General features: G+C 52.1%; 2 protein-coding genes across 2 annotated transcripts; one reads left to right on the forward strand and one right to left on the reverse strand.

Moving 5' to 3' along the window:
- Positions 1-2358: 2358 nt before the first annotated feature.
- LOC100823444 (CBBY-like protein) lies at positions 2359-11259 on the reverse strand. Its single transcript, XM_003563803.4, has 8 exons — positions 10866-11259; positions 8280-8350; positions 7336-7494; positions 6334-6400; positions 5637-5732; positions 4226-4272; positions 3704-3784; positions 2359-2830 (listed from the first exon to the last, which is right to left on the reverse strand). Exons 1-8 carry the CDS (start codon positions 11181-11183, stop codon positions 2707-2709), a joined length of 963 nt encoding a protein of 320 aa, XP_003563851.1. The 5' UTR covers positions 11184-11259; the 3' UTR covers positions 2359-2706.
- Positions 11260-19514: 8255 nt separating this feature from the next.
- Positions 19515-21812, forward strand: LOC104582182 (ice-structuring glycoprotein-like). The gene is made up of 4 exons (XM_010231541.1): positions 19515-20361; positions 20437-20532; positions 20612-20832; positions 21483-21812. Exons 1-4 carry the CDS (start codon positions 19515-19517, stop codon positions 21810-21812), a joined length of 1494 nt encoding a protein of 497 aa, XP_010229843.1.
- The last annotated feature ends 1989 nt before the right edge of the window (positions 21813-23801 follow it).

Here is a 23801-nt window from a genome sequence, read left to right on the forward strand (position 1 = left end):
TAGATCAGTTTGCATGCCCCGTCTGGATTATCTTCAGTAGTTAATCTTTATCTGAAGTTGCTATTCACAGAATGTTGCTTCTGGATTAGCCATCTTTCAAAATTCTTGTAGAATATTCCATAGATCCGTTTGGTCTCAAACCTTCTGCAGATTATCTACTACATCATGTTCTACACATCAGTGCACTGTTTGCACAAGTTCGATTTCATCTACACTAGTTCATCCTCCACCAAAGTTGATATCTGTTAACACTGTCACATGCTATCTGTGTTGTCACATTGATTAGCTGTATTCCGAAGCCCCTATCCTTTGATCCATTGCTCCAAATTAAATGATTATTTCCGTGTTGACAAGAATACATCAAACCCTCTATCCTAGACCCCTTTTCGCACCTTTTCATGTTCATCTACAGTATCCCATGATCCATACATAGCTCAAATAAATAGTAGCACACATCAAACAAGCATATGGTTCAAATAAATTGTAGCACACATGAACTAATCATCGAAATACATGGAAAGCAAACACACAAGGAAGGGGACCGGCGGAAGGGGACCTGGGGGACGGCGGAGCGGGGTGCAGAGGCGAGCGGAACAGGTCGTCGGGGCCGGCCGAGGAGCTAGTTGTGGCCGGCGGAGGAGGGGCGTCGGGCGTGGGGGCCGGCAGAAGGGGACCTGGGAGACGGCGGAGCGGGGTGCAGAGGCGAGCGGAACAGGTCGTCGGGGCCGGCCGAGGAGCTAGTTGTGGCCGGCGGAGGAGGGGCGTCGGGCGTGGGGGCCCGCAGAAGGGGACCTGGGAGACGGCGGAGCGGGGTGCAGAGGCGAGCGGAACAGGTCGTCGGGGCCGGCCGAGGAGCTAGTTGTGGCCGGCGGAGGAGGGGCGTCGGGCGTGGGGGCCGGCGGAAGGGGACCTGGGAGACGGCGGAGCGGGGTGCAGAGGCGAGCAGAGCAGGTCGTCGGGGCCGGCCGAGGAGCTAGTTGTGGCCGGCGGAGGAGGGGCGTCGGGCGTGGGGGCCGGTGGAAGGGGACCTGGGGGACGGCGAAGCAGGGCGTCGGGGTAGATGGAACAAGGGGCGTCGGGGCCGATGGAGCTCGAACGGTTGGCCAGCGGCGCCTACGAGGGGAGGTGGTGAACCCTGGTTCACCATCGCGAGAGGAGACAGGAGAGGCTCGGGTGGGATATTTGGCTGGGTTGCTTCGATGCGGCTGGGGAAAGAAGAAATAGAAGCGAACCGTTCCGTGGCATTTTGGACGTTATATGTGGTTTGGTGGGGGGGGGGGGTATTCCAGTAAATGGGCCGTTTTGGAGCTGCAGTCGGCTGGAAGAAGCACCCATATACCAGCTTCTGGTCGCTAGTGCATTTCTAAGGAGCGCTTGTAGGATCCACTGCTAGAATCTGGGCCGAAATTTGCTGTTTGTTTGGGCTCCAGCTTCTATGGCCTGGAAGCTGTAGAATCTGCTGCTAGGAGCCCAAACAAACGGACCCCTAGTGAAAGACTTCGTCACAATCTTTACCTGTTGCGCACGCTTGTCGTTAGGCAACACTTTGGACTGATTGTGTCTGGTGGGTAAAGTGTACAAACCTCTCGAGAGTGTCAATCTAATCGATTAGCCATGCCCTGGTTACGGACGAATTTTGAGCTACTAAGTCTGGTCAAGAGGTGATCTTCTAGTTTTGTTTTCAAAAACCAAAAACTGTTTTGACTCAATGGTATCCACAAAATGAGTTTCTACTCGATGGAAATATTCACAGAATGAGTCAGAGGGTTACTATGTGAGTGTCAGTTCATCGAAGCACTGATGACAGATCACATAGTTAGGTCTTGTGGTGCAGATTTCACTTGACATATTAGTTTTCAAAAACTATTTTCTACAAAATTCTAGAGTTAGAGTTTTCAAAGAAAAAGTATTATGAGTATTTCAAAATCCAAAACTGGCTTTTTGCAAAAGAAACCATAGAAGACTATTTAGGACTTATCCTTAAGCATGTATTTGCATTTCTCCTAACCACACATGTATCTACTTGCAAGTACATTCAATGTACTGACCTGCACCTATCATGTACAGATGTTGACGTATGAAGAAAGGTTACGCAGGGTCGCGGGTCTATACTCAACAAGCCCGTGGCGTTGATGGACTCGTTGATGTTCAATTTGATTTTCCGCTATGTAATAAAATATGTACTCTGGATTATTGTTTATCGTTAATAAAAAGACATGTGTTTTTGGTATTTCATTTTGGACTGTGTGTATTAGCTATTGATCCAGGGACTAGTACAGAATACACAGAGATTCCGGATCCTTGCGGGTCTGGGTCGCCACAATATAGAACGGAGACAACACTTTTATGCCCTAAAAGTGACATTACAAAAGGAGAAAGAGTATTTCATAAATGTCGTGTTAAGATTATACAGCAGGGAAAATGGCAGATGCTAGGGAGTTTATAGGGCGGTTTATGAATCCTCAAGAGGACACTTTGCAAATTGCAAGTGTCAGCTGAATGCCGACCGTTTCTTTCTATAAAATAATGGTGTTCCTTTATATTTCAAACCATTTTATACCACCCTTCTCAAACTTGTGTACAAGATATTATGTATGACCGTGTGTACAGACCGATGCTTAGGCCGGGACTTAACCTCCTTTTTGGAAGAAAAGAGATATTATGTACGAGGCTGGCTGGTAGACTTGGATATATATATGTGCCTCCTCAGCTTACGAACTGTTTCTCGAGTAGCTTGGCGCAGAATCCCAAATCGAAGCGTGCCTCCGGAGGGTCACCGATGCAATCGAACACGGCGTCCGCTGAGACAAAGTCTTCTTCTGATGTGTACCTGTAGATCAACACAAGAAAATGTGCTCCATTTGTAAGGAAATGCATCGGTTTTAAATGAGGATCCAAGGAAATGATGAGTTAGGGATTAATTTACACCTACTTATTTGACGACATTAGACTCATATTTCTTCTTCTTGAAGTAAAGTATACATCTATATATCTTCCGAAAGATAACAGCATGCAGCACGCTCAAGAAACAACCACATGAACATGCCAAAAAAAGGAATCCATAGTCTAGGATATATAGAATCCATAGTTTAGGATTATATATGTTGGTGTTACTACTTAAATCCTGATAGGATCTTTGCAGTATCATCGTGGTACCATGATGTAGAGCATAAGAAAATGATTATTTTATAAGAGTTCCATTTCAAGTGCACAGATGGGAGAAAATAAATTCATGGAAATAAATGTGTCAAGACTGGAACTGTGGTGTCCCCACATGTCAATACATCGATCTGCAACTACTCAAGCGAATCATTAACCCCCAAAATTCTCTCAATACCAGAATTTTTTCTGTGTATATGCTAGCATTACATAGATTATGACACTAGATAGAATTATTATTGTAACTTTGTTCTAGAAAACTGCAGGAGCAATGGAAACACGGTCAGTAACTTTAATCTGGTTATGTTTTGGTTGATTGGGTGGAAATGTTCATTTTTTTTCTTGAGAATCGGGTGGAAATGGCTTTCAAGATACCCTGCAGAAAGCCACATGCAAAACCCATATTTCATCTCCTGTAGAAGTAAAAAATTTGCTTCTATCCACAAGAGATCACCACCCTTATTTACCAGAAATATATACCAAACTATCATAAGGAAGCAATATGATGCATATTTGAAGTACTTCGTACAAAGAAAATTATTACCCGCTTTTTGTTACAATACACTTCATACCAGCAGCTTTTGCTGCTGAAAGCCCTATGTTACTGTCTTCAACAACAACACAGCTGATATCCAAACAAGAAAATATTAGGAACAATGCTTTCAATATCATAAATATTTCAAAAGATTCCGTATATTTACAAACATTAATTTAACAAAGTTATAAAATTAAATGTATAAGATGGTACAACAATGTGAATAGACTGAAAAAAATATTACAGTCTGTTGACCAATATTACAACAATGTCAATGTTGCATCAGTTTGTTTATTTTACATTGCATCTATTGTTTTTTTTATTAATGACAGTTACCAAAGAATTTTTTTATGTGAACTACTGCAAAACTACACTGCATATAATAAAGTATCCTACATATAATAAATCTCACTGACGTTCAAAATAGCCACAACTATTCTTCTTTGGAACAATATTTTGTGATAAAGAGAGATAAATTTGCACTCAAAACATTAATAATAGAAAGAAATCAAAACATTTTTTGGGAAGTACCTAGATGGATCAACTTCAAGTGTACTTGCTGCTAGCAAGTAGATTGCCTGCAAAAGCCACAAAAGAAACATGTAATCTCTGACATGTAAGCAAATACAGGAACCAAATTGTTATCCACAAATCGTATGTCCGAACAGTTCTTCATCGTAAGCAAACACAAATCTGAGTATAGGAAGGCTGAACTGGTCCGCCTTAAATGTTAAAAAAAGTTGGACAAGAGTGGGATTTTATATTATAAATCATGTGTTTTATACAATAGCAAAGAGTTAAAAACAAGAAAAAAATGATTAAAGGGTCACTTTGGAAGGAATAATCTTTAAACAAGCAAATGTTCAAGATTTCATTAAACAAGCTAGTTTCAAACAGGAAGCCTCTAAGCATTCCAAACATGAAAAGTTAATAAATCATGGGCAGATATAGCAATTGCACCACTGTTGATGACTAGTTTATATCTACTTTCGAATCTTCAGTTATCCTGTGCTGTCTATGAAGAATACTGTTTTCCTCCCAGAAATTGTAAATTGGTGGCATAAACTATCTAGGAAGCACTAATCACGGTATTTCATTGCTGCAAAAATATATTATCGGGGTTTTCAGGATCAGTGTAGTCCATTAAGGCACATTTGCTGCGCATTGCTCTGTTTACTAGTGTTACGATGTCAATGGATATCCCTTTAAAGGCAACGGTAAGGTAAGGGGCGTTTAAACACAGGTTGGGACAAAACTGGCAGCTTGCATCACTAGTAGAACCATATTCCAGTTTGACTTTTTGGCTAGTTAAGAAAATGGATTGGGAAGAAGTGACGGTTTTGCATGGTTTGAAGAAACCATTTTGTAATAAAACTGTCTAACCTGGCAGCTTGCATCACTAGTAGAACCATATTGACCAGTTTGACTTTTTGGCTAGTTCAGAAAATGGTTGGAAAAGAGTGATGGGTTTTGCACGGTTTGAAGAAACCATTTTTGGACACCCATAGGTGAGGTCAACTAATTGTATGGAGCGCACAGGGTATTATAATGTTTCCAAAAAACAATAGAGTTAAAGGAACACATACGCTCCTAAAAATTCCATGAGCACATAGGAAAACTTGAAAAGTATTGGTTGATAGTCTAAACCTTCCTAATGTTGTAAAAAGCTGCATCTAAAGTTTGCATATTTCTTTAAAAAAAGCTAGAATAATGCCACACAAATTAGTGTTTACCCAGTTGAGTTATCAACTTGGGATCCATTTGCATCACTGTGGCTTTTTAGAAGCACGTATTATTTCTACCCTCAGAAGTGACAGTTAATTGAAAGCTTTTCTTCTTTGGAGCTCTAAAACAAATTATTACTAACCAGTAAAGGTTCCCCTAACAAACTAGATTGCACTGTGCAGCATAACATAGATAAAAACTGCAAACTACCCCTTACTGGATCAGGTTTTTTGCGAGGAACCACATCCCCAGCAAATATAGTAATATTCTCCGCTCGATCAGACCCCAGTAAGCATGATACTATTGCTGAAACCTGCACTAAATGGAGAGTGAAACACATGAGCTGTTCTGTATGTAAGCTCACAACTGAAATCAAATCTGAGATGATTTAAGTAGAGTGCAGCACAGTATAAAATAGGTTTTGGGAGCATTTTAGAACATTCCCGTGTCCAAATATTAGAAGAAATGTTGTAGATATTTGTAATAAGAGTAAAATGCACCCGCGGTCCTAATATTATTGACGAGGTGTCAAGTTGGTCCTAAAATTACTAAACTGCATATTTAGGTCCCAATTTTTTGTTAAGTGGGTCACGACAGGTCCTAAGCTCGTCCAGGAGCGTTTGACTGGCCTACATGGCGCGCTGACCGAATACACGTCAGCTAAAGGGCCCGATGGACATAACTGACGCGAGGAAAAATGCACCCACAGTCCTAATATTATTGACGAGGTGCAAAGTTAGTCCTAAAATTACTGAACTGCACATTTAGGTCCTAATTTTAGGACCGAGGGTGCATTTTACTCTAATTTTATAGCATCAGTCATGTCCAGCGGGCCGTTTAGCTGACGTGTAATAAATCCTAAAATATCTCCTTCTCATAAAGCAATTAGGTTTGGTAAATACTGAGTTACTTACAGCTTTCTCATTTGAAGTACTGCATACTGCAACTTTCACCCCTTTTCCTAGAGCTTCATCGATTAACCTGTAAAACTTAAGAAGTTAAGATTAAGATAACTAATTTAGGAAATGTTGCTCTCACAATTACTTCAATATGTTTGTTGTACTTAGTTGATTTACCATTTTATTAATAGATTACATTGACATGTCTTTCCGATGCATGTAGTGTAGACCTCTTCAACAGAAAGTGAAATATTAACTTTATTCTGCTAGTTATGTAACACTTGTTTGACCCATTTTTTTAACCTTGTCACATTACATTCTGCTAGTTACTGCAGTCATCAAATTATTTATTTACACATCGATAAAAATATTAATTGTTTTTAGCCTAAAGTCTTACATTGTTCACAACAACTTGAAACCACATGACCCCATCAAAAAGTTTGACAGGCCACACTAGACCTGGGAAACCCCAAACCTGGGCCCGGCCCGAAGCCCGGAAAATGGCGTCTTTGGCATTAAAATAATCATTTTCGTAATAAAAATGATTTTTATACCTATTTTTGAGGAAAAATATTGATTTTAATATATTTCAGGCTTTTTCAGGCCGGGCTTTGGACAGAAAACTGAGGCCTGGCCCTGGCATGGGATGCCAAGCTTCGGGCCAGGCCGTCTGCGCTGGGCCACCCATGCCCAGGTCTAGGCTACACATCGAACCAACCTACATACTAAGTAACCTAGAGCTAGCATCTTGTATGCAGAGGCCGGGGTAATAAAGCTTCCATTTTATAAAACTTAAATGATTATATGTGGCAATTTCGATTCTGTTGTAAGTGCTTCAAATTAGTACTCCCTCCGTCCCATAATTCTTGTCGCTGTTTTAGTTCAAATTTGTACTAAAACAGCGAGAAGAATTATGGGACGGAGGGAGTATTACGGAGGACGTTTCCGAGTGGTATGGCTCACAAGTTCATTTAACAGTTAAGTTACTGCAGTCATCAAATTCTTTGAAGATATGACCTTTGAACACCTGGACGGAGAGGAAGGAGCTTCTTCTCGATTAGGGCCATGAACAACTCTGTTTTCCTCTTGTGAAGAGAAGCAACAAACTCCTTTCTTTCTTCGTCAGTTTTTGGCGCTTTAGCTGGCCACCCTGTCTTGTTGAAATATGCTGTCATCCTGAAAGAATGTTCAAACGATTGTGTTACAGTTGAACCAAAAGCTTCAGTTTTCATTTTTTAAAGGGCATGGTTTGTGAAAAACATGATTCTCAGTGTAGGTCTAGTATCACTATTTTCAACAAATTTTCTGGCTTCACATTTTCCTTTTGAGAACTAAATTTTGAATGCCTAAAATCAGCTGTATATTCTTCATAAAATACAGCTGTAGACTGATACTTAGATCTCAACCATGAATTCTATCTGATAACAGAACTGAACATTTGTCTCAAGCTTTTCATCCTTGACATGTTGATATTGCTGTTAGAGATTCCTATGGAACTTCAGATTAGTCAAATGAATATATCATGGTCAGTATATTCGTCAAAATAAGAATAAATGACAAAGTCATTATCTGAACAAACCCATATGTGCATACTGACGAAATTGAAGCGGATGTGTTTACAAAAGCTTGCAATTTAAGTGTGTTTCGTGCAGTTTACGTTATTTGATTTTCTCATTTATTGATGCCAGTGAGTTAAAATTTATACTTTGACCCACAATAGTGAATATTTTTGTTACTATTTTGCTTTGATGGCCCAGTTCTACTTCTTACAAGACATACTGTAGACTAGCATGAAAGACATACATACACACATCAGTAAATTCTTCTAATCAAATTCATCATAATAAATTCTTTTAAGGAAATCCTCACAAATAGAATTGAAATTGCAAAAAATGGAAGGTCAGAATTTGAGCAGGCCTGTGATAACTCAAATCAATGAAAAGAGTAAAGAGCTGATTCACCTTTCCTTTCCACCACCTATCTTTAACAACTCTCCATATAATTCAACATCCCAGCTCACACCTAATTCCCTCTGCAGATACAAAGAATATGGATATATCATATAAGAATCAATATATTTTAAAATTTAGGTTTTCAATTACTAATTTTATTTTAAATTTCCCTCTGCGAGAACAATGTGCAGAAAACCCCAGAAATATTGGTTTGTGGCAAATAACCAAATGCATCATGGCATATGTTTTCAGAAACGTACATGTAAATGGAAGCTCAGCAGAAGGCAGATGAACCCTTCTGCTACTACCACTAATCCTATGTTCCCCTCCCTGAAGCCTTTCATGGTTGGCCCCAAAGCATACACGATACCGAAGAGGACCCACACCCACCTCCGTCCTTGACACCAAGCAGTTCTGTTAATTTGCTTCATCTCCTTCCTTCTCAAGCAGTTTTGTTAATTTGCTCCATCTCCTTCCTTCTCGGAGAGAACTGCCAAGAATGCTCACATAGAGATTGTTGCTCCGGTAATGACAAATATCAGCCTTGTGAAAAACGGGCCATGTGAATGCTCATGGTTGGTGGTGGCAAGGTGGTCTCCAAGTACCTCAGAATACAGGTTGTGCTGGTACGAATTTGAGCTATGTCATCCATAGAGTTCAGCATCAATAATTGAGCCACACAATTGGTAGTCGCAAAGAAAACCAGGAGGATCTTGCAAGAGGTACTGAACTCTCTATCCACACGGGAGTTAACCAGCAGCATGTTCCCCTGGGAAATGCCAATAAGGGCTGAACCTGTGTGATCTCTGGCAGTCGGAATCTGTGGACCAGGCACGTCACTTTGATTATTTCGTAGTTGAAAGCTGTGGGGATGTGCTTTTGGAGAAAATGATCAAGGGGGCGGATGCTGTAGAATCCATTTGGACATGGTTTTCTGAAACTCAGTGCTACATTTGGTATTGCGGTGAATTCTTGTAATCCCATTTCCCCTGCCATTATTTTGGCCTATTTCATTGTTTGGATAACCAATTTTCTTTACTTTAACGTCCATTTGTCTACAGCAGATTATAAAATTAGTTCAGCACAACACAGTTCTGGAAACACAAACTAAGCCTAGATCATAGTACAACAGCACTTGCCTTCGCGTGCCAGGATGCACTGGTGGGGAAGATGAATCCACTAAGGAGGCGGGAGCAGTCAATCAACTGTAGATTCAATTTACATGTGGTCCTCTGGAACTACTAGGTGAGATGTGAAACTAACCATTATACAAAGGGTTTTCCTCAACCTGTGTTAAGAACTTGTGGGATTTTGTAATTTACTCTCTTAGTAAGTATGATGGAATTTTACAAGCCTTAGAATGAGCTTTTTTTTGACCGAAACTTTAGGAGAGCCTTAGAATGAGTTCAATTGAAGTCTTTTGAATGTTCTTAAATATCCCAATGCACATGCTCAAAAGTAACCATAAGCACACTGAAGGTTAGGCCCAACTTATTTTGAACGGTCCTATTATAACCCCTAATCCCAGCTGACCCGTGGTTCGATTCAGATTACAACTTTTTTAATCCCTCTTTATTTGTCTGACTTTGTGTACAGAGTATAATTTGTAACCTGAAATTTGGCTGAATCAGGAGTGATTTAGCAAATACATTTAGATAAAGGTTTTTCTGAACCTACGTTCAGTTGCACCAGCGAAATAATATAAGCATGTGGACTGCACGTGGACCAATGCACTGCAAACTTTTTTAATTCACACTTCTTGCTTTGAAAACATATAAGAATTCAAACTCTTTGATTGGTACTCCGTATCATTATACTCCTCAGGACCTCAAGAGTGCTACTAGAGTTGTTCCCTTAACCATTACTCCAAGGGCTCGTTCACAGAGTACACATATGAATATGCACAAAATTATAGTATGTTTGTTTTTCGAATTCTTTATCCAGGTGCTCTAGCAATTCGTTTTGGAGGAGAGCGAGGTGACTTGGTTTCGAGCCCGCGGAGATGCCTCAGTCGACGCTACACCTTTGCCAACTGCCAACAAATATGTTCCCGTTGTTCTCAAAATAGGTTTCTGGCCATTTCAGGGTGCTTGCAGGTGAGAGTGCTTAAAGAGAGAGAATATAGTAACATCATCAAGCACCTATGCAAATTTCATATACTCCAATGCAAGCTCCACTTTGTAGTTGCTCAATAAAATAAGCGCCAATGCCATCTCATTCCTACTGGTAAAATAAGGAAAAAAACAATTTATTTTGCTAAGAACTCCCAGACGGGTAACCATGAATCAACCGGGCATTGTTGGAAGCAAACAAAACTCATCTCCAGCATTACTGTTAAAATATTCTTCCATCCCCATTCCACATCAGTACCTCATTTAACCAAGTGATCGAGATTTATTGTTCCGGGTGTTCGTAAATAGTAGGTGGCCGCAAATTTGTGTTCCGAGATACGGAGTAAATTAGATCGTGAACCACCAAGACGTCGATCCGCCAACAACTATCAAAGATAAGATAAACCAAGCTAGGGAGCAATTGCATCAGGAAATCGAAATAGATCGGAGGCAAGGCATCGATGGGGAATTAAGGAAACCAGACCTCGGCGAATGTCTCGTTGAAGGAAATGCGGTGGCCGTCCTTCTCCGTGTCCACCAGCACGCCGTCGCAGTCAAACAGCAGCGCCGCCGGGAAGGTGTCGGCCGGTGCTCCCACCGCGCCCGCAGCGGAGGAGGCGCGAGCAGCAGCCTGTGCTCGCCGCCCTCTCCCGGTGGAGAGGTAGACGCGGGCAGAACAAGACGCCGGCCTGCTCCGTCCTATCCTTATTGCGAGGCACTGGGAGGAGGCGGTACATGGGACGGGGCGGGCGCTGGAGAAGGTTCTCGCCGGGAGGGAGGCGGCGAGGGGGGCGGTGGCCATGGTGGTTTTTGGGCGGGAAACGATGTGGATAGCACGCCTTGTGGCTGGCGATCCCGGGCTGGGATTTGATTGCCAACTCCACCACCACACATGCGTGTTCTTCTTTTGATAAAAAAAAAAACACATGCTTTGCTCTGTCTTCTTACCTGTACTTTCCGTTTCTAAATATATATATTTGTCGCTGTTTTAGTACAATTATTTAGTAACGGAGAGAGTATTTTTTTACGGACGGAGGAAGTACAGCAGGAGCAGCAGACTAGCATGTTGTTGCGGAGTTTTTTTTTATTAACAGCGGGAGTGTCTTTTCTTCTCCTACGATGATGGACGGCGAGGAGAGCAAATGTCACGCCCACGGTTATGCCTCTGTCTGGCGACTGATGAACCATCTTGCTGATATTGCCGTAAGCATCTTGATTCCATTGCCATGCTTCGAATTAAATTGGGCTTGAATAGCAAATAACCAAGGAAACTGAAATGAGCTTGAGTTCAAACTAACAAACAGCTCGTTTGGTCCCGTTATCTTGGCCTGAAATTTTAAAATTCATTTTGGATTTCAGGAACCAACGTTTTTGGTTTGCAACATTGATTGCAAGGCTCATCACAGCATAAAACCCCCGCATCTAGATGACGGAGCACGGGACTCCGGCATCGAGGATGTCGGACACCCCTTTTTGGTTCGGTGGAGGGCGAGGAGATCGCTCCGATGATCGCCGGCGTGACTACGGGCACGAAGTGTCGACAGCTAGTATCGCACCCGTGGCACCCGGGGTACCATCGCTGCGCGACGCGTGGGCCCTGTCCCCGAGTTCCCGGGAAGGTTCCGTCCACGGGCAGCAGCCAAGAGCAGCCCGGCAAGCTACCAGCCCGGAAGGGCTAGCGGGGCTTCGGGGAATATTCTCGCCTGGGCACCTCCCGGGAAGCCGCTTCCCGGGAGGGGGTCTCCCGGGTGCTGGACCTGAGCGCTTCCCGGGGAGCGACTTGCCGGGATAAGGGGTTCCCGGGCGCAGGCTCCCGCCTCAAGGGTGGGGCCCAGCGAGCAGAGCTACAGCGCCACGCGGACGCGTGGCGGGCGTCGGTGCGCGGCCTCACCAGGGCGAGGAGTGAGGCACACGACTCATTAAATGAGCCGACAGGAGGGGCGTTACCCGTCCAAATCAGGTGAACAGTGGATGTCCAACCCTACCCTAGGGTTTTAGGCCCCTAGCAGCGGAGGTGGCGTCCATGGGTGCCACCAGCTCACCGAGAGGGAGTTGTATGCCTCCCCGTCCGACACTTGTAGCGCATGCGCCACGGCACCTGTGGCATCCCCTTGAGTATAGAAGGAGGACCCCCGCCGGCGGTGAAAGGGGGTTGGTTGGACGATCGCTTGGTTTGACAGACTCACAATTCACAACTAGCCCTAGTCCAAGAATAGCAAGTAGCGTTTAGCAAGAAAGGAGAGAGTGCCCGAGGACCCTCCCCCGGCAAGGTGTAAACACTTGATCCATAATCAATACTAGCTCAGACAGGCAGGACGTAGGGTTTTACACCTCCGGGTGGCCCGAACCTGGGTAAAAACGTGCGTGCATGTGTTCTTGGTTTGTGCGTACTCCGGGTACATCACTTCGCCGGTCACGAAGGGCCATCGGCCACTCCGGCGATCGCCGGAGCGATCCCCGATGCCCTTGCCGAACCTAAAAGGGGGCCGTGACCGCACGCCCCCGGTGTCGGAGCCCCATGCGACGACATCTGGCGTGCCAGGTAGGGGGCGCGGGAGGAGAGCTCGCCGGTGATCGCCGGTAGCAGCGTTTGGCTCGACGTCGGCTTCATCTTCTTCGCCGACGAGACCAGCCACCATGCCCCCCGAGCGGGCTGGTGACCCTCGGATAGACTCGCGTGAGGCCCCAGCGGCGCACACGCGGTCGCACGACGTGCGACCCGAGTCAGGGGCTCAGGAGAACCCAGAGCCCTCGAGAGTGTAGCAATCACAGCTGCCTCCCCGCCTCCTCGGCCGTCTGCAGACAATCGGCCGAGGGGACCGGCTGCCCCCAGCGCCGGGGCCAGTCGTGCGAGCGGGCATGGTGCCGCCCGCGCGGGCCAGCGAGTCGAGTTGCGAGCCGAGGATGCGCAGCAACAGCGGCATCAGGAACATACCGCGTCGCGAGCGACTCCCGGGGGCTCGCACCCCGCGCACCCGAAGGCGTCTAGGGCCAGAGCGGAGCGCAGCCGCTTGGGGAATCGGCTGCCCCCCGCACGAACCCCGGTGGAAGCCATCATCGCTGCGCGCGTCATGGTGCGGTATGAACTGCAGCAAGGCACGCCGGCGCCCGCGACGTGGGGCGAGGAGTTGGGCGCTCTTCTCGCTCTGGCCGCCCAGCAGCTGCAAGGCGAGGGTGCCCCGGTAGGCTCCGGCCATGGGCAGAACCCGGAGCGCGGGGACGCGCCACCCGCCTCGCGACAGGGGGAGAACCCTCCCCCTCCGCAGGGAGGCCAGGGAAACGGGGGCCCGGAGGGGTCCTCGAACTCGTCGCCCACCGTTCCGGGGGGTGACGCGCGCGACATCTTGAATGCCCGCCAGCAGGAGGACCTGCGCCAGCGCTTGGAGCGCCGACGCAGGCGCGAGGTGGAGCGCCAACGCCCACAGGAGCAGGAAGACGCCCCCATGGGCCTCGAGGACGGCTGCACCGCGTTCACACGCGAGTTGCGGTGGGTGACATGGCCCCGTAAGTTCCGAGCGCCCGCTCTCGGTACGTACGACGGGACCGTTAATCCCAAGGATTTCCTCCTGACCTACACGTTGGGGATGCATGCCATCGGCGCCGACGACAAGGTCAGAGCCAACTGGTTCCCGATGGTCCTGAAAGGATCAGCGAGAACCTGGCTGCTCAACTTGCCCGACGGGTCCATTGCCACTTGGGCGGACCTGCGCGAGCAGTTTGTGAGCGCATTCCAGGGCGGCTATAAGCGCTCGGGAAACATGGCGGAACTGCACACTATCGTGCAGGAGCTTCGTCAACCGCTTCTCCAACCTCTCCTATTCTATCCCGGAGGTGGAGGCGGCTACCATCATCAACACCTTCGACATCAACGTCCGCGATCCAAGATGCGCGAGAAGCTGAGCACGCATCGGATCCAGACGACGCAGGATCTGTACGCCCTGGCGCACAAGTGCGCCATGAACGAGGAGGGGCGCCTAGCGCCCGAGCTAGTAGCTAAGGCTGCCGCGAGCCCCGGCGAGGGTTCGCAGAAGAAGGGTTCCCGCAAGCGCAGCGGGAAGCAGTTTCTCGCTGCGGACTTGGGGGCTCCTGCCACGAGGCCTGCGAAGAAGGCCTCGCCGGGTGGCGGGTCTGGCGGCAAGCAGGGTGACGCGCCCCGCTGCCCCATCCACAGCAACTCCACCCACGACGCGCAGAACTGCCGCATTCTGCAGGGGATCAAGCAGCGGCGCGAGCAGCGCCATGAGGAGCGCCGCGCTGCTGGCGCCTGCTTCAACTGCAGCGACATCGGGCATCTCTCGCGAGACTGCCCGAACGACCCCAGAGCGGGACCGAGGCCTGCCGGCGGCGATGCCGATAGGGACGAACCCCAAGGGGAGCGCGGTCAGCCCCGCGCGGGACGGGAACGCCCACCCCGGGGACGCGATAGGGCTCGCGCTGAGGAGCAGCGCGAGTCCGATTGCACTGGCGGCGACGAGCCGGGCTTCCAGGAGCCACGCGGCGTCGCCTGCATCCATGGGGGAGCCTACGCTCTCCCATCCCATGCCGTGGTGAAGCGCCTCACCCACGACGTGTGCGCACTGTTGCCGGACGCGGAGCCGCAACAGCCGCTGAGGTGGTCGCCTGTGCCGATCACTTTCAGCGCCGACGATCACCCAGCGCGGCAACTAGGTTTAGGGGTAATACCCTTTGTCGTTTCACCGATCATTAGCAATATGACGGTGACCAAGGTACTGGTGGACAACGGAGCGGGGCTTAACCTCCTGTCCGCCAGGCTAGTGGAGAAACTCCAGTTGCCGGTGGAGCAGCTGAAGCCCACTGACCCGTTCTGGGGGGGTGAACCCCGGGATCGTGCGCCCGCTAGGGCGCATCACGCTGCCTATGACGGTGACCTTCGGGTCCCGGGAAGCGTTCAGGACCGAACACATAGTGTTCGACGTGGCACACACCTCGTTGCCCTACAACGGGATCCTTGGTCGGCCAGCGCGGATCAAGTTCATGGTGGCTACGCATTGCGCTTATGGCGTGATGAAGATGCCGTCCGTGTATGGAGTCCTCTCCATCAGGTGCGACCTCAAGGACGCGGCCTGGTGCGTTGGCGAGGTTGTCAGGGCCGCCGCCGCAGCTGACGCCGGCGACGAAGATGCTGCGGAAACGACAGCTTGTCGGGCGATGCCCCGGCAACGAAGAAGGCTCGTGCTACCCCGCAAGAGCTTGCCGGGGGAAGCGCAGGCTCGAGCTCGTGCCCTGGCAAGGGGCAGAAGCTCCGGGAGCAGGCCGCCAAGGTGAAGAAGCTGCCCCTCCAAGCCGGTGATAAGGAACGCACCGTCACCGTCGGTGCGAACCTTACTGCCGAATAGGAAGGCGCCCTCATCACCTTTCTCCGAGATAATGCTGACGTGTTCGCATGGGAACCGTCGGATCTTCCCGGGGTCCCCAGGGAGGTGATTGAGCATCGGCTCGCGGTGCGTCCGGACGCGTGCCCCATCAAGCAGAAGATTCGGCGGCAAGCACAAGAGCGTGAAGATTTCATCAAGCAGGAAGTGGACAAGCTCAAGGCTGCCGGGGCAATCAGGGAAGTTCTGTACCCTACTTGGCTGGCAACCCCTGTAGTAGTACCTAAAGCAGGGAATAAGCTTCGCATGTGTGTAGATTTTACTGATCTTAATCGCGCATGCCCCAAGGATCCCTTCCCTGTACCCCGTATTGATCAAATAGTTGATTCTACCACTGGTTGTGACTTGTTGAGTTTTTTGGATGCTTTCTTCGGCTACCATCAAATTAAGATGGCGGTTGAAGACGAGGAAAAAACAGCGTTCATCACTCCGGTTGGCTGTTATTGTTATACATGCATGCCTTTCGGGTTGAAGAACGCGGGCTCCACATTCCAGCGCGCCCTGCGTGAATGTTTGGGCCCCCAGCTAGGCCGCAACGCGGAGGTCTACATGGACGACATCGTCATCAAATCGAAACGCGGGGACTCGCTGATTGATGACCTGCGGGAGACGTTTGATAACCTCCGCAGGATCAAGCTCAAGCTGAATCCCGAGAAGTGCACCTTCGGTGTCAACTTCGGGCAGCTTCTGGTTTTCTTGGTTACACACAGGGGGATACAGGCCAACCCCAGCAAGATAGAGGCCATCGAGAAGATGGAGGCCCCCCGCAAGGTGAAGGATGTCCAACGCCTCAACGGTTGCATTGCCGCGCTGGGACGTTTCATCTCTAGCCTGGGCGAACGCGCCCTGCCTTTCTTCAAGGTGATGAAGAAGAAGGGTCCGGTTGACTGGACTCCCGAGGCCGAGGCGGCGTTCCGGGAACTCAAACAGTACCTGAGGTCACCGCCCGTCCTCATCGCCCCCAAGCCGGGCGAGCCGCTGCTACTCTACCTAGCAGCGACTAACCAGGTGGTCAGCTCGGTGCTAGTTGCCGAGAGGGTGGAAGATGTCCCAGGGACTGAGGTTGCGGGGCAGGGGGCTGAGCGGCCCCTGGCAACCGCCTCGGACCCAGGGACCACTCCCGAGCCGACAGCTTTTGCACCGCGGAAGCGATTGGTGCAGAACCCGGTGTACTTCGTTAGCACGGTGCTGCGCGACACGCGAACGAGGTACCCGCAGGTATAGAAGCTCCTTCTGGGGATTCTCCTTGCGTCCCGCAAGCTGCGCCACTACTTTCAGGCGCACCGCGTCACGGTGGTGTCGGGGTTCTGCCTTGAGCGGGCCCTCACCAACCGTGAAGCCACCGGGAGGGTGGCCGAATGGAGGATGGAGTTGTCGGAGTTCGACCTCCACTTCGCCAACTCTAAAAGCATCAAGAGTATGGCCTTGGCGGACTTCGTCGCCGAATGGACGTCAACAAGCGTGGAAGAGAATGAACCGGAGACCAGCCTGCCCGGCAAGTTGGACGAGGATCACTGGGTCCTCTACTTCGATGGCGCGTTCAGTCTCCAAGGAGCAGGCGCCGGGGTCGTCATCGAGTCACTGACAGGGGACCAGTTGAGGTTCGCTGTCCACCTCGATTTCCCGAACTCCACCAGTCATATCTGCCTCGCAGCGGGTCAGCACCTCCGAAAGAAAGGGAGGGAGGACTTCATTCAGTGACTCCGCGATCGCCCTCTGAACGATCAAAATAAGGTAAAGCTTGAAGATAAGTTTTGTACTCGATTAATTTCTCAGTCCCTCTAGTCGGGTGGGCGCCGGCCGGCCGGATCCCCCTGAAAACCGTACGTGCGGGTCTCCCCGCATGCGGCTCACGCCATTTGAGGTGGCCCAGCCCAGCATTCATTCGCAAATCCTGTAGTGAAATTGAGACTGCTCGACCTCGGAAGCTAATTCGCGTGTAGGCAGCGCTGTCTGTCTACCGTTGACTGTATCTATTCATTGATACATTGGCTCGCTCCCCCCCTCTTTTTTTCAAGAATGAATGAGCCGCTCGGACCTTCCATTTCCGTCAAATGACCCGGCTTCCCCTGGCTCTTCGGCGGAGTACGAGGGCTTGCTCGCCGGGTTGCGGGCGGCGGTCGCCCTCGACATCAAGCGCCTAGTTGTTCGCGGGGATTCCCAGCTCGTGATCAACCAGGTGAACAAGGACTACGACTGCCCGCAGATGGCACCGTACGTGGAGGAAGTCCGCAAGCTAGAACGTAAGTTCAAGGGTTTGCGTTTCGAGCACGTCAAGCGGAAGGACAACTTTGCCGCTAACGAGCTGGCCAAGATGGCGGCAGAGCGCCGGAAGCCTCCGGCGGGGGTGTTCTGTCAGAAGCAAGCAGCTTCTTCAGTCGCCCCTGAGCCGGCTGTCGGGGACGCCCCTCCGGCAACCAAAGGAACCCCTGCGTCCCTTCGTTGCCCCTAGTACCACGCCGTTAAAGACGGAATAGTGGGCGCGTGATTTATGTCCTAATCTCCCCCTTAAACAGGGAAGTTAACGCCACTCCGTGCATTACTCCTTTTGATTAGGAGTTATCCCTGCGCACCCGTAGGGTACGGAACCGGCCGTTACCAAACGGCCGGGTGTTATAAGGATTTACCGCTGCCCAAAAGGGGAAAGCACTCTATTCCCCACGGCCTTCGTCTTCACCCTCCTTTTGCACCTTGCATCCAAGTGTTCTTGCTAGCTTCTACCTTCGTCCCCCATGGCGCCCCCCACAACCAGGAAGTGAAAAGAGGTGCAGGACTCGAAGAGAGCGGCGGCCGGCAAGAGCGAGGCGTCAACCAAGGCAGCCGCCGTCAAAGACCAGAAGAAGCGGGAGATGTGGGCCACGCTCGCCTTCTACCGACGTGGCTACAACGGCGAGGCGCTGGACAAGATCCGGCATGCCGTCGCCTCCAACTTCAACGACCACGGGGAGACCCTGATCTTCCCGGTGGGCGCCGAGCACCAGGACAATGACTTCCGGGTGTTCGCGCGCTTCCTCCTCTCCGGGCTGGTGTCGCCATTCTCGCTGTTCCTCCATGCACTGATGGAGTCGTACCAGCTGCAGGTGGCGCAGCTCCACTCCACATCGCTGTTTCTCCTCGCCACCTTCCAATTCCTCTGCGAAGCGTTCGTGGGGGTGATGCCGTCGGTGGCGCTCTTCCGCCACTATTTCTACCCCCGGATTGACAACGCGAAAGCAATGTCGTCGGGGGTGGTATTCCGCGCCCGCGATTAGATGAAGTCCGAGTTCATCGTCCGGTCAGGGAAGCAGATTGAGTAGGAGTGACGGGGCGACTGGTGTTGGGTTCGAGTGGAAGACCCCCAAGAGTTCATCTTCTCGCCCACAGAGTTGCCGCAACCCCACAGCGGCTAGCAAGACAGGTACCATCGCGATGCCGATCTCCTCCCCATCGTGGAGAAGATCAAGGCGCTGCGGCTAGCGGGGCTCACCGATGTGGACGTGGTGCCTACCTTCATCCACCGGCATATTGCGCCGCTCCAACTGCGCTCCCGGCCCGCGTGGATGTACACGGGTCCCGGGGATAGGACACGCCTCTATCAGGACGGCATGGATTTGGAAACCCTCAGGACGTGGGTGAGGGGAATCTCTGACGAAACCTTCCAATCAACGAAGTTCCCGCCGGGAGTCTTTTCCCTCCATGCCGGCGTTGCGGCACTCAACGACATCGTCGCCGCTTTCCCGCCCTGCAACGAGTGGGGGTTGATGGACGACACCCCCTCTCGGGCCCTGCGCGTTCCCCGTCCTGCACCACGCGAGAAGAAGGTGCTCGAGGAGAGTGGGGGCGAATCCGAGACCAGCTGGCCCTCCCTCCGGTCGCGGGATGACGAGGCGGGCCAGGCTGCAGCGTCCCCGAAAGTCGTCCCCGTGGACGACGACGACGAGGACAGCGACAACTCGCCCCTGATCGTGCGAAGATCAAGGGCGTATGCTGCGGCTGCGGCCATCTCCTCGGGGGCCACAGCGGCGTCTTCCCCATTGGCGATATCCGCCCCAGCAGCGGCCGCCAGCCCCGAGGCGGCCGCCGTCTCAGGGGCGCCTGCCTGTACCTCGGCGGGGACCACGTCCGCAGGGGCCGCCGGAGCCTCGGCGGCGACAACCGCCCCAGCGGCGGCCGCCAGCACCGCGGTGGCAGCCGCTCCGGGGGCTTCTGCCGATGCCCCATCGGGGACCATCCGCGTCCCGGCGATGGCTTCAGCAGCAACAACCGCCGGGGATGCGCCGGCAGTCTCCCCGGGGTCGGCCCCTGACACCGTGGCGGCTTCGCCGTCGACACCCGCGACACTCCGGGTCGCGGCGACCCCGCCGGCGCCTACGGTGTCTCCTGCTTGGGGGGTCTTCCGGGGCTTCGCGCTCCAGCGCCACCCCCCGAGGACCAACTCGCCGGCGAGCTCTAGCAAGAGGGGGAGGAGCGACTCTCCGCCCGTCACGCCGAACAAGAGGGCGCGCACGGACGCCGGCGGCGGCGCCGACCCAACCGACACGGGGGCCCGTGGCGCTGTCATCATGCCCGCCGGCGACCCAGCCCCAACGGGGGCGGGGCCTGTGACTGGTACAGCTCCTTCGCTCCTCCTCTGCTGCCTTTTTGAGTTGTTAGTTAACCATACAAACGTACCTTCTTTTTCAGCAAGCGGCAACTCGCCCGCGGCAGGCCTCTTGGAAGCTCTCGCCGGCACGGGGGAGGCGGCGGAAGCCCCCCTCGCAAGTCGACCTGCCGTGCAAGGTAATCGCTCTGGCTACCCTTGTCCGCTGCCGATAACTCTCCTACTTGTCCATCCTCACAACCATGGTTGTTGCTGCAGGCCAAAACGCGCCAGTATCGAGAGCGGACGCAACCATGGTTGATCTTGACTCCGATGTCGAGATCCAGGGGGTGGTAGAGGACTCGGCGTCAGCTCCCGCACCAGGCCCTGTCGCGCCGGCGACCGCGGCAGCAGTGGCCACCGTCACCACCGAGACGGGGCTTGGCGACGCGCCAGGAGTTGCGGATGCAGCTGGCGCGGACTCACCTGCCGCCCAGCAGGTAACGGCCCTTGCCGGGGGCAAGGAGGCTTCTCCAGCCCCAGGGTCCCCGAGCGCGGGTGAAGCGGAAGCTGCCGGGGAAGGACGACAGGATCCCTCGGAGCAGGTGGGCGACCCCCTGCACAGCCCCACAACGGCAGCGGGGGCTTCGTCGTCCTCGGCTGCCCTCCCCAACATCGACCTCGGCACCCTCGCCTGGCTAGCTTGGAATCCTATCATCTGGGATCCGAGCATCTTCGAGCGGGGGCACCGGTTCCTAGACGCCGTCAGGGACCAACAGCAAGCCTTCGTCACCTCTTTCAACGAGGTGAGGGAGCACCACGCTGTTGCCAAGAGCCAACTCGGCGAGGTGCGGGAAGCCGTGGAGAGGGAACGGCAAGAGCTCTCCCGGCTGCGCGAGGACACGGGCCTCGCCAGGGAGGAGGCGCGTCTGGCTCGGCAAGCCCTGGAGGACGCTGAGGAACCGGGCGTCCCTTAGCCGAACTCCACCGGCAGCTGGAGGCCTTGCGCACGAAGCTCCAGGGGGAGCTGGACTCGCTGGCGGCAACCCTCGAGGCGACCAAGAAGGAGCACGCCGGGGTGCTCGCGGCAGCCTAGGCCCGGTTGGACGAGAAGAGCGACCTGACCGCCAACTACCGCCGCGAGATTCAGGGTCTTCGCGTCAAGCTAGAGGTGCAGGTCAAGTCCACCGAGGACGCGGTGGGAGCAGCGGCCTGGCACGAGATCCAGCTTGGCTCCGTCAAGAACAGAGCGGCCAAGCTTGAGACCGAACTGGCCGCTGTTCGGGAGGAGCTCGCCAAGGCCGGCAACGACATCGCGGATAAGACCGCGGAGCTTGCGGTGCTGGAAGACAACCTCCGCAAGGCCAAGAAGCCCACGCACGACGGTCGGCTCCATCATGGCACGCTGATCGGGCAGTGGCAATTAGAAACCGAGAAGCTGCTGAAGATCACCCAGGCGCTGCGCGACTTTCTGCCCTAGTTTGAGCTGCAGGCCGCGGCGGTGGACGGCACGGACGGCTCCACCTTGATCCCCTTCTTCTCCGACCTGGTGGGGAAGCTTGGGGCTCTCGACGTCTAGATTGCCCAGTACGGTGCCAACGAAGTCGCCAACTGCGCCCGGGAGGTTGCCGGGACAATCCTCCCGAGGATACATCTCCGGGACCCGGAGTTTCCCTTCGAGTCCCTGCTGGACGCCTGGTCGGATAGCGAGGACGAGGCCACGCACACCCAAGCAGTGCGCGGGTTCGTCGACGAGGTGGTCGAGCGGATGCAGAAGAAGCCGGAGCCCGAGCCGTCCCTGGAGCCCCCGGCAGAAGACGACAGCAACTAGTTGCCGCAGCCTCCAGCCGTTCTTGCTGCTTTCTAATGTATCCCCTTTTGTTTGTTTTTTCCTGCAAGTGTGGCGTTTGGCACCGTTTGAACAATTATTTTTAATTAGCTTATGCAATCGCTCAACACTTAGTTAATCAAGCTCTTTAATTCGCTCAATTCTTGTTCCTTGTTCCCGGTGCTGCCTCGAGGGGTGACTCCCCTAGCCTTTGCGTGTTTTGCTTTGTGTTACAGAGGACTCGCGCGCCTCACCCTTGACCAGACCAGGGACCCGGGACGGACCTGCAGTGCCGACCTGGGGTCAAGCGGCAGCGGGAAGCAACTCCACTTGCGGGGTAGCTACTCCAAGCCGTGCCCTTCCGGGACGGACCCAGGAAGCCACACGAGGAGCGCACTCCCACCGCAAGCGTCCTTCTAACACTCCAGCTACGTGCAGGGTCTGGGGCCACACCTGGCGAGACAGCGTTCAATTACGTTCAGTTCTTAGTGGGTTCGCCATTTAGGTGTTAGTACTTAGCTTTTCGTTCAGTCTTGCGCCCGAAGCGTTCACCGGAGGCGCACTCCTGGCTCGTTATCCCTGCAAAGTGCCTGACAAAGGGAAGCAGCGGGGGCACCGCGGCAACCCTCGAGGCCCAAGGTGCTGCAAATTTTTTTCGAAACCCACGAAAATACAGAAAGCAACACGAGTAATCTCCTGCCTCCCAGCCCCCGGGCACGGAAGGGATGATGCCAAACTTGGATGTGAGCATTCTATTTCCCAGCCGAGGTGCACGTTGCGGGGAGACCAGCAACTGCTTGTCCCGTGATGCACGTTGCGGGTAACCCGGCAACTGCATGTCCCATGATGCATGTCACGGTTAACCCGACGACTGCATGCTCCGTGGCGGAGTGATCCCCTGCTCACAACCAAGTATGGAAAGACACTTCCGTGCACCAAGAGCAGGAGACAGAAGAAGGGGGGAACACACAAATAAGCAAGGCAACTTTAAAGTTCAGGAAAGAAACACTTATCTTTATTCACAATAACTAGTGGTTTACACACGGGGGCTGCCCGGCTACACTAGTTCGAGAGGTATGCATCGGCGGCATCACCTGAGGGTCGGGCTTCGCCGCTTCACGGGTAGAACTTGCGCAAATGCTCAATATTCCAGCTATTTGGCACCGGCAAGCCGTCTTCGGTTTCCAGCCGGACAGCCCCCGGTCTAGTCACCTGCACTACCCGGAAGGGCCCCTCCCATTTCGGAGTCAACTTGTTCCCGGCCTTCGTTCCTTGTATCCGGCGCAGGACAAGGTCTCCGTTCTCGAGCCCCCAGGGACGGACTCGCCTGTCGTGCTAACGATGGAGCCCCTGTTGGTAGCACGCCGCTCGCACAGCAGCCCGGCATCGAAGCTCTTCGATGAAGTTTAGATCGTCCGCCCTTTGCTCATGTTGGCTGGTGTTGCCATACGCGCGTACTCGGGGAGATCCGTGCTTGAGCTCGAGGGGCAGCACGGCTTCTGCCCCGTAGATAAGGGCGAAAGGAGTTTCGCCCATTGCCCAACTAGGTGTGGTCCTGATTGACCACAACACGGGCTGGAGTTCTTCAACCTAGTGTTTCCCGTGGCCCTTGAGCTTGTCAAAGGTTCTCATCTTGAGCCC

Source organism: Brachypodium distachyon, chromosome 1, assembly GCF_000005505.3.
Source record: "Brachypodium distachyon strain Bd21 chromosome 1, Brachypodium_distachyon_v3.0, whole genome shotgun sequence".
NCBI lineage: Eukaryota > Viridiplantae > Streptophyta > Magnoliopsida > Poales > Poaceae > Brachypodium > Brachypodium distachyon.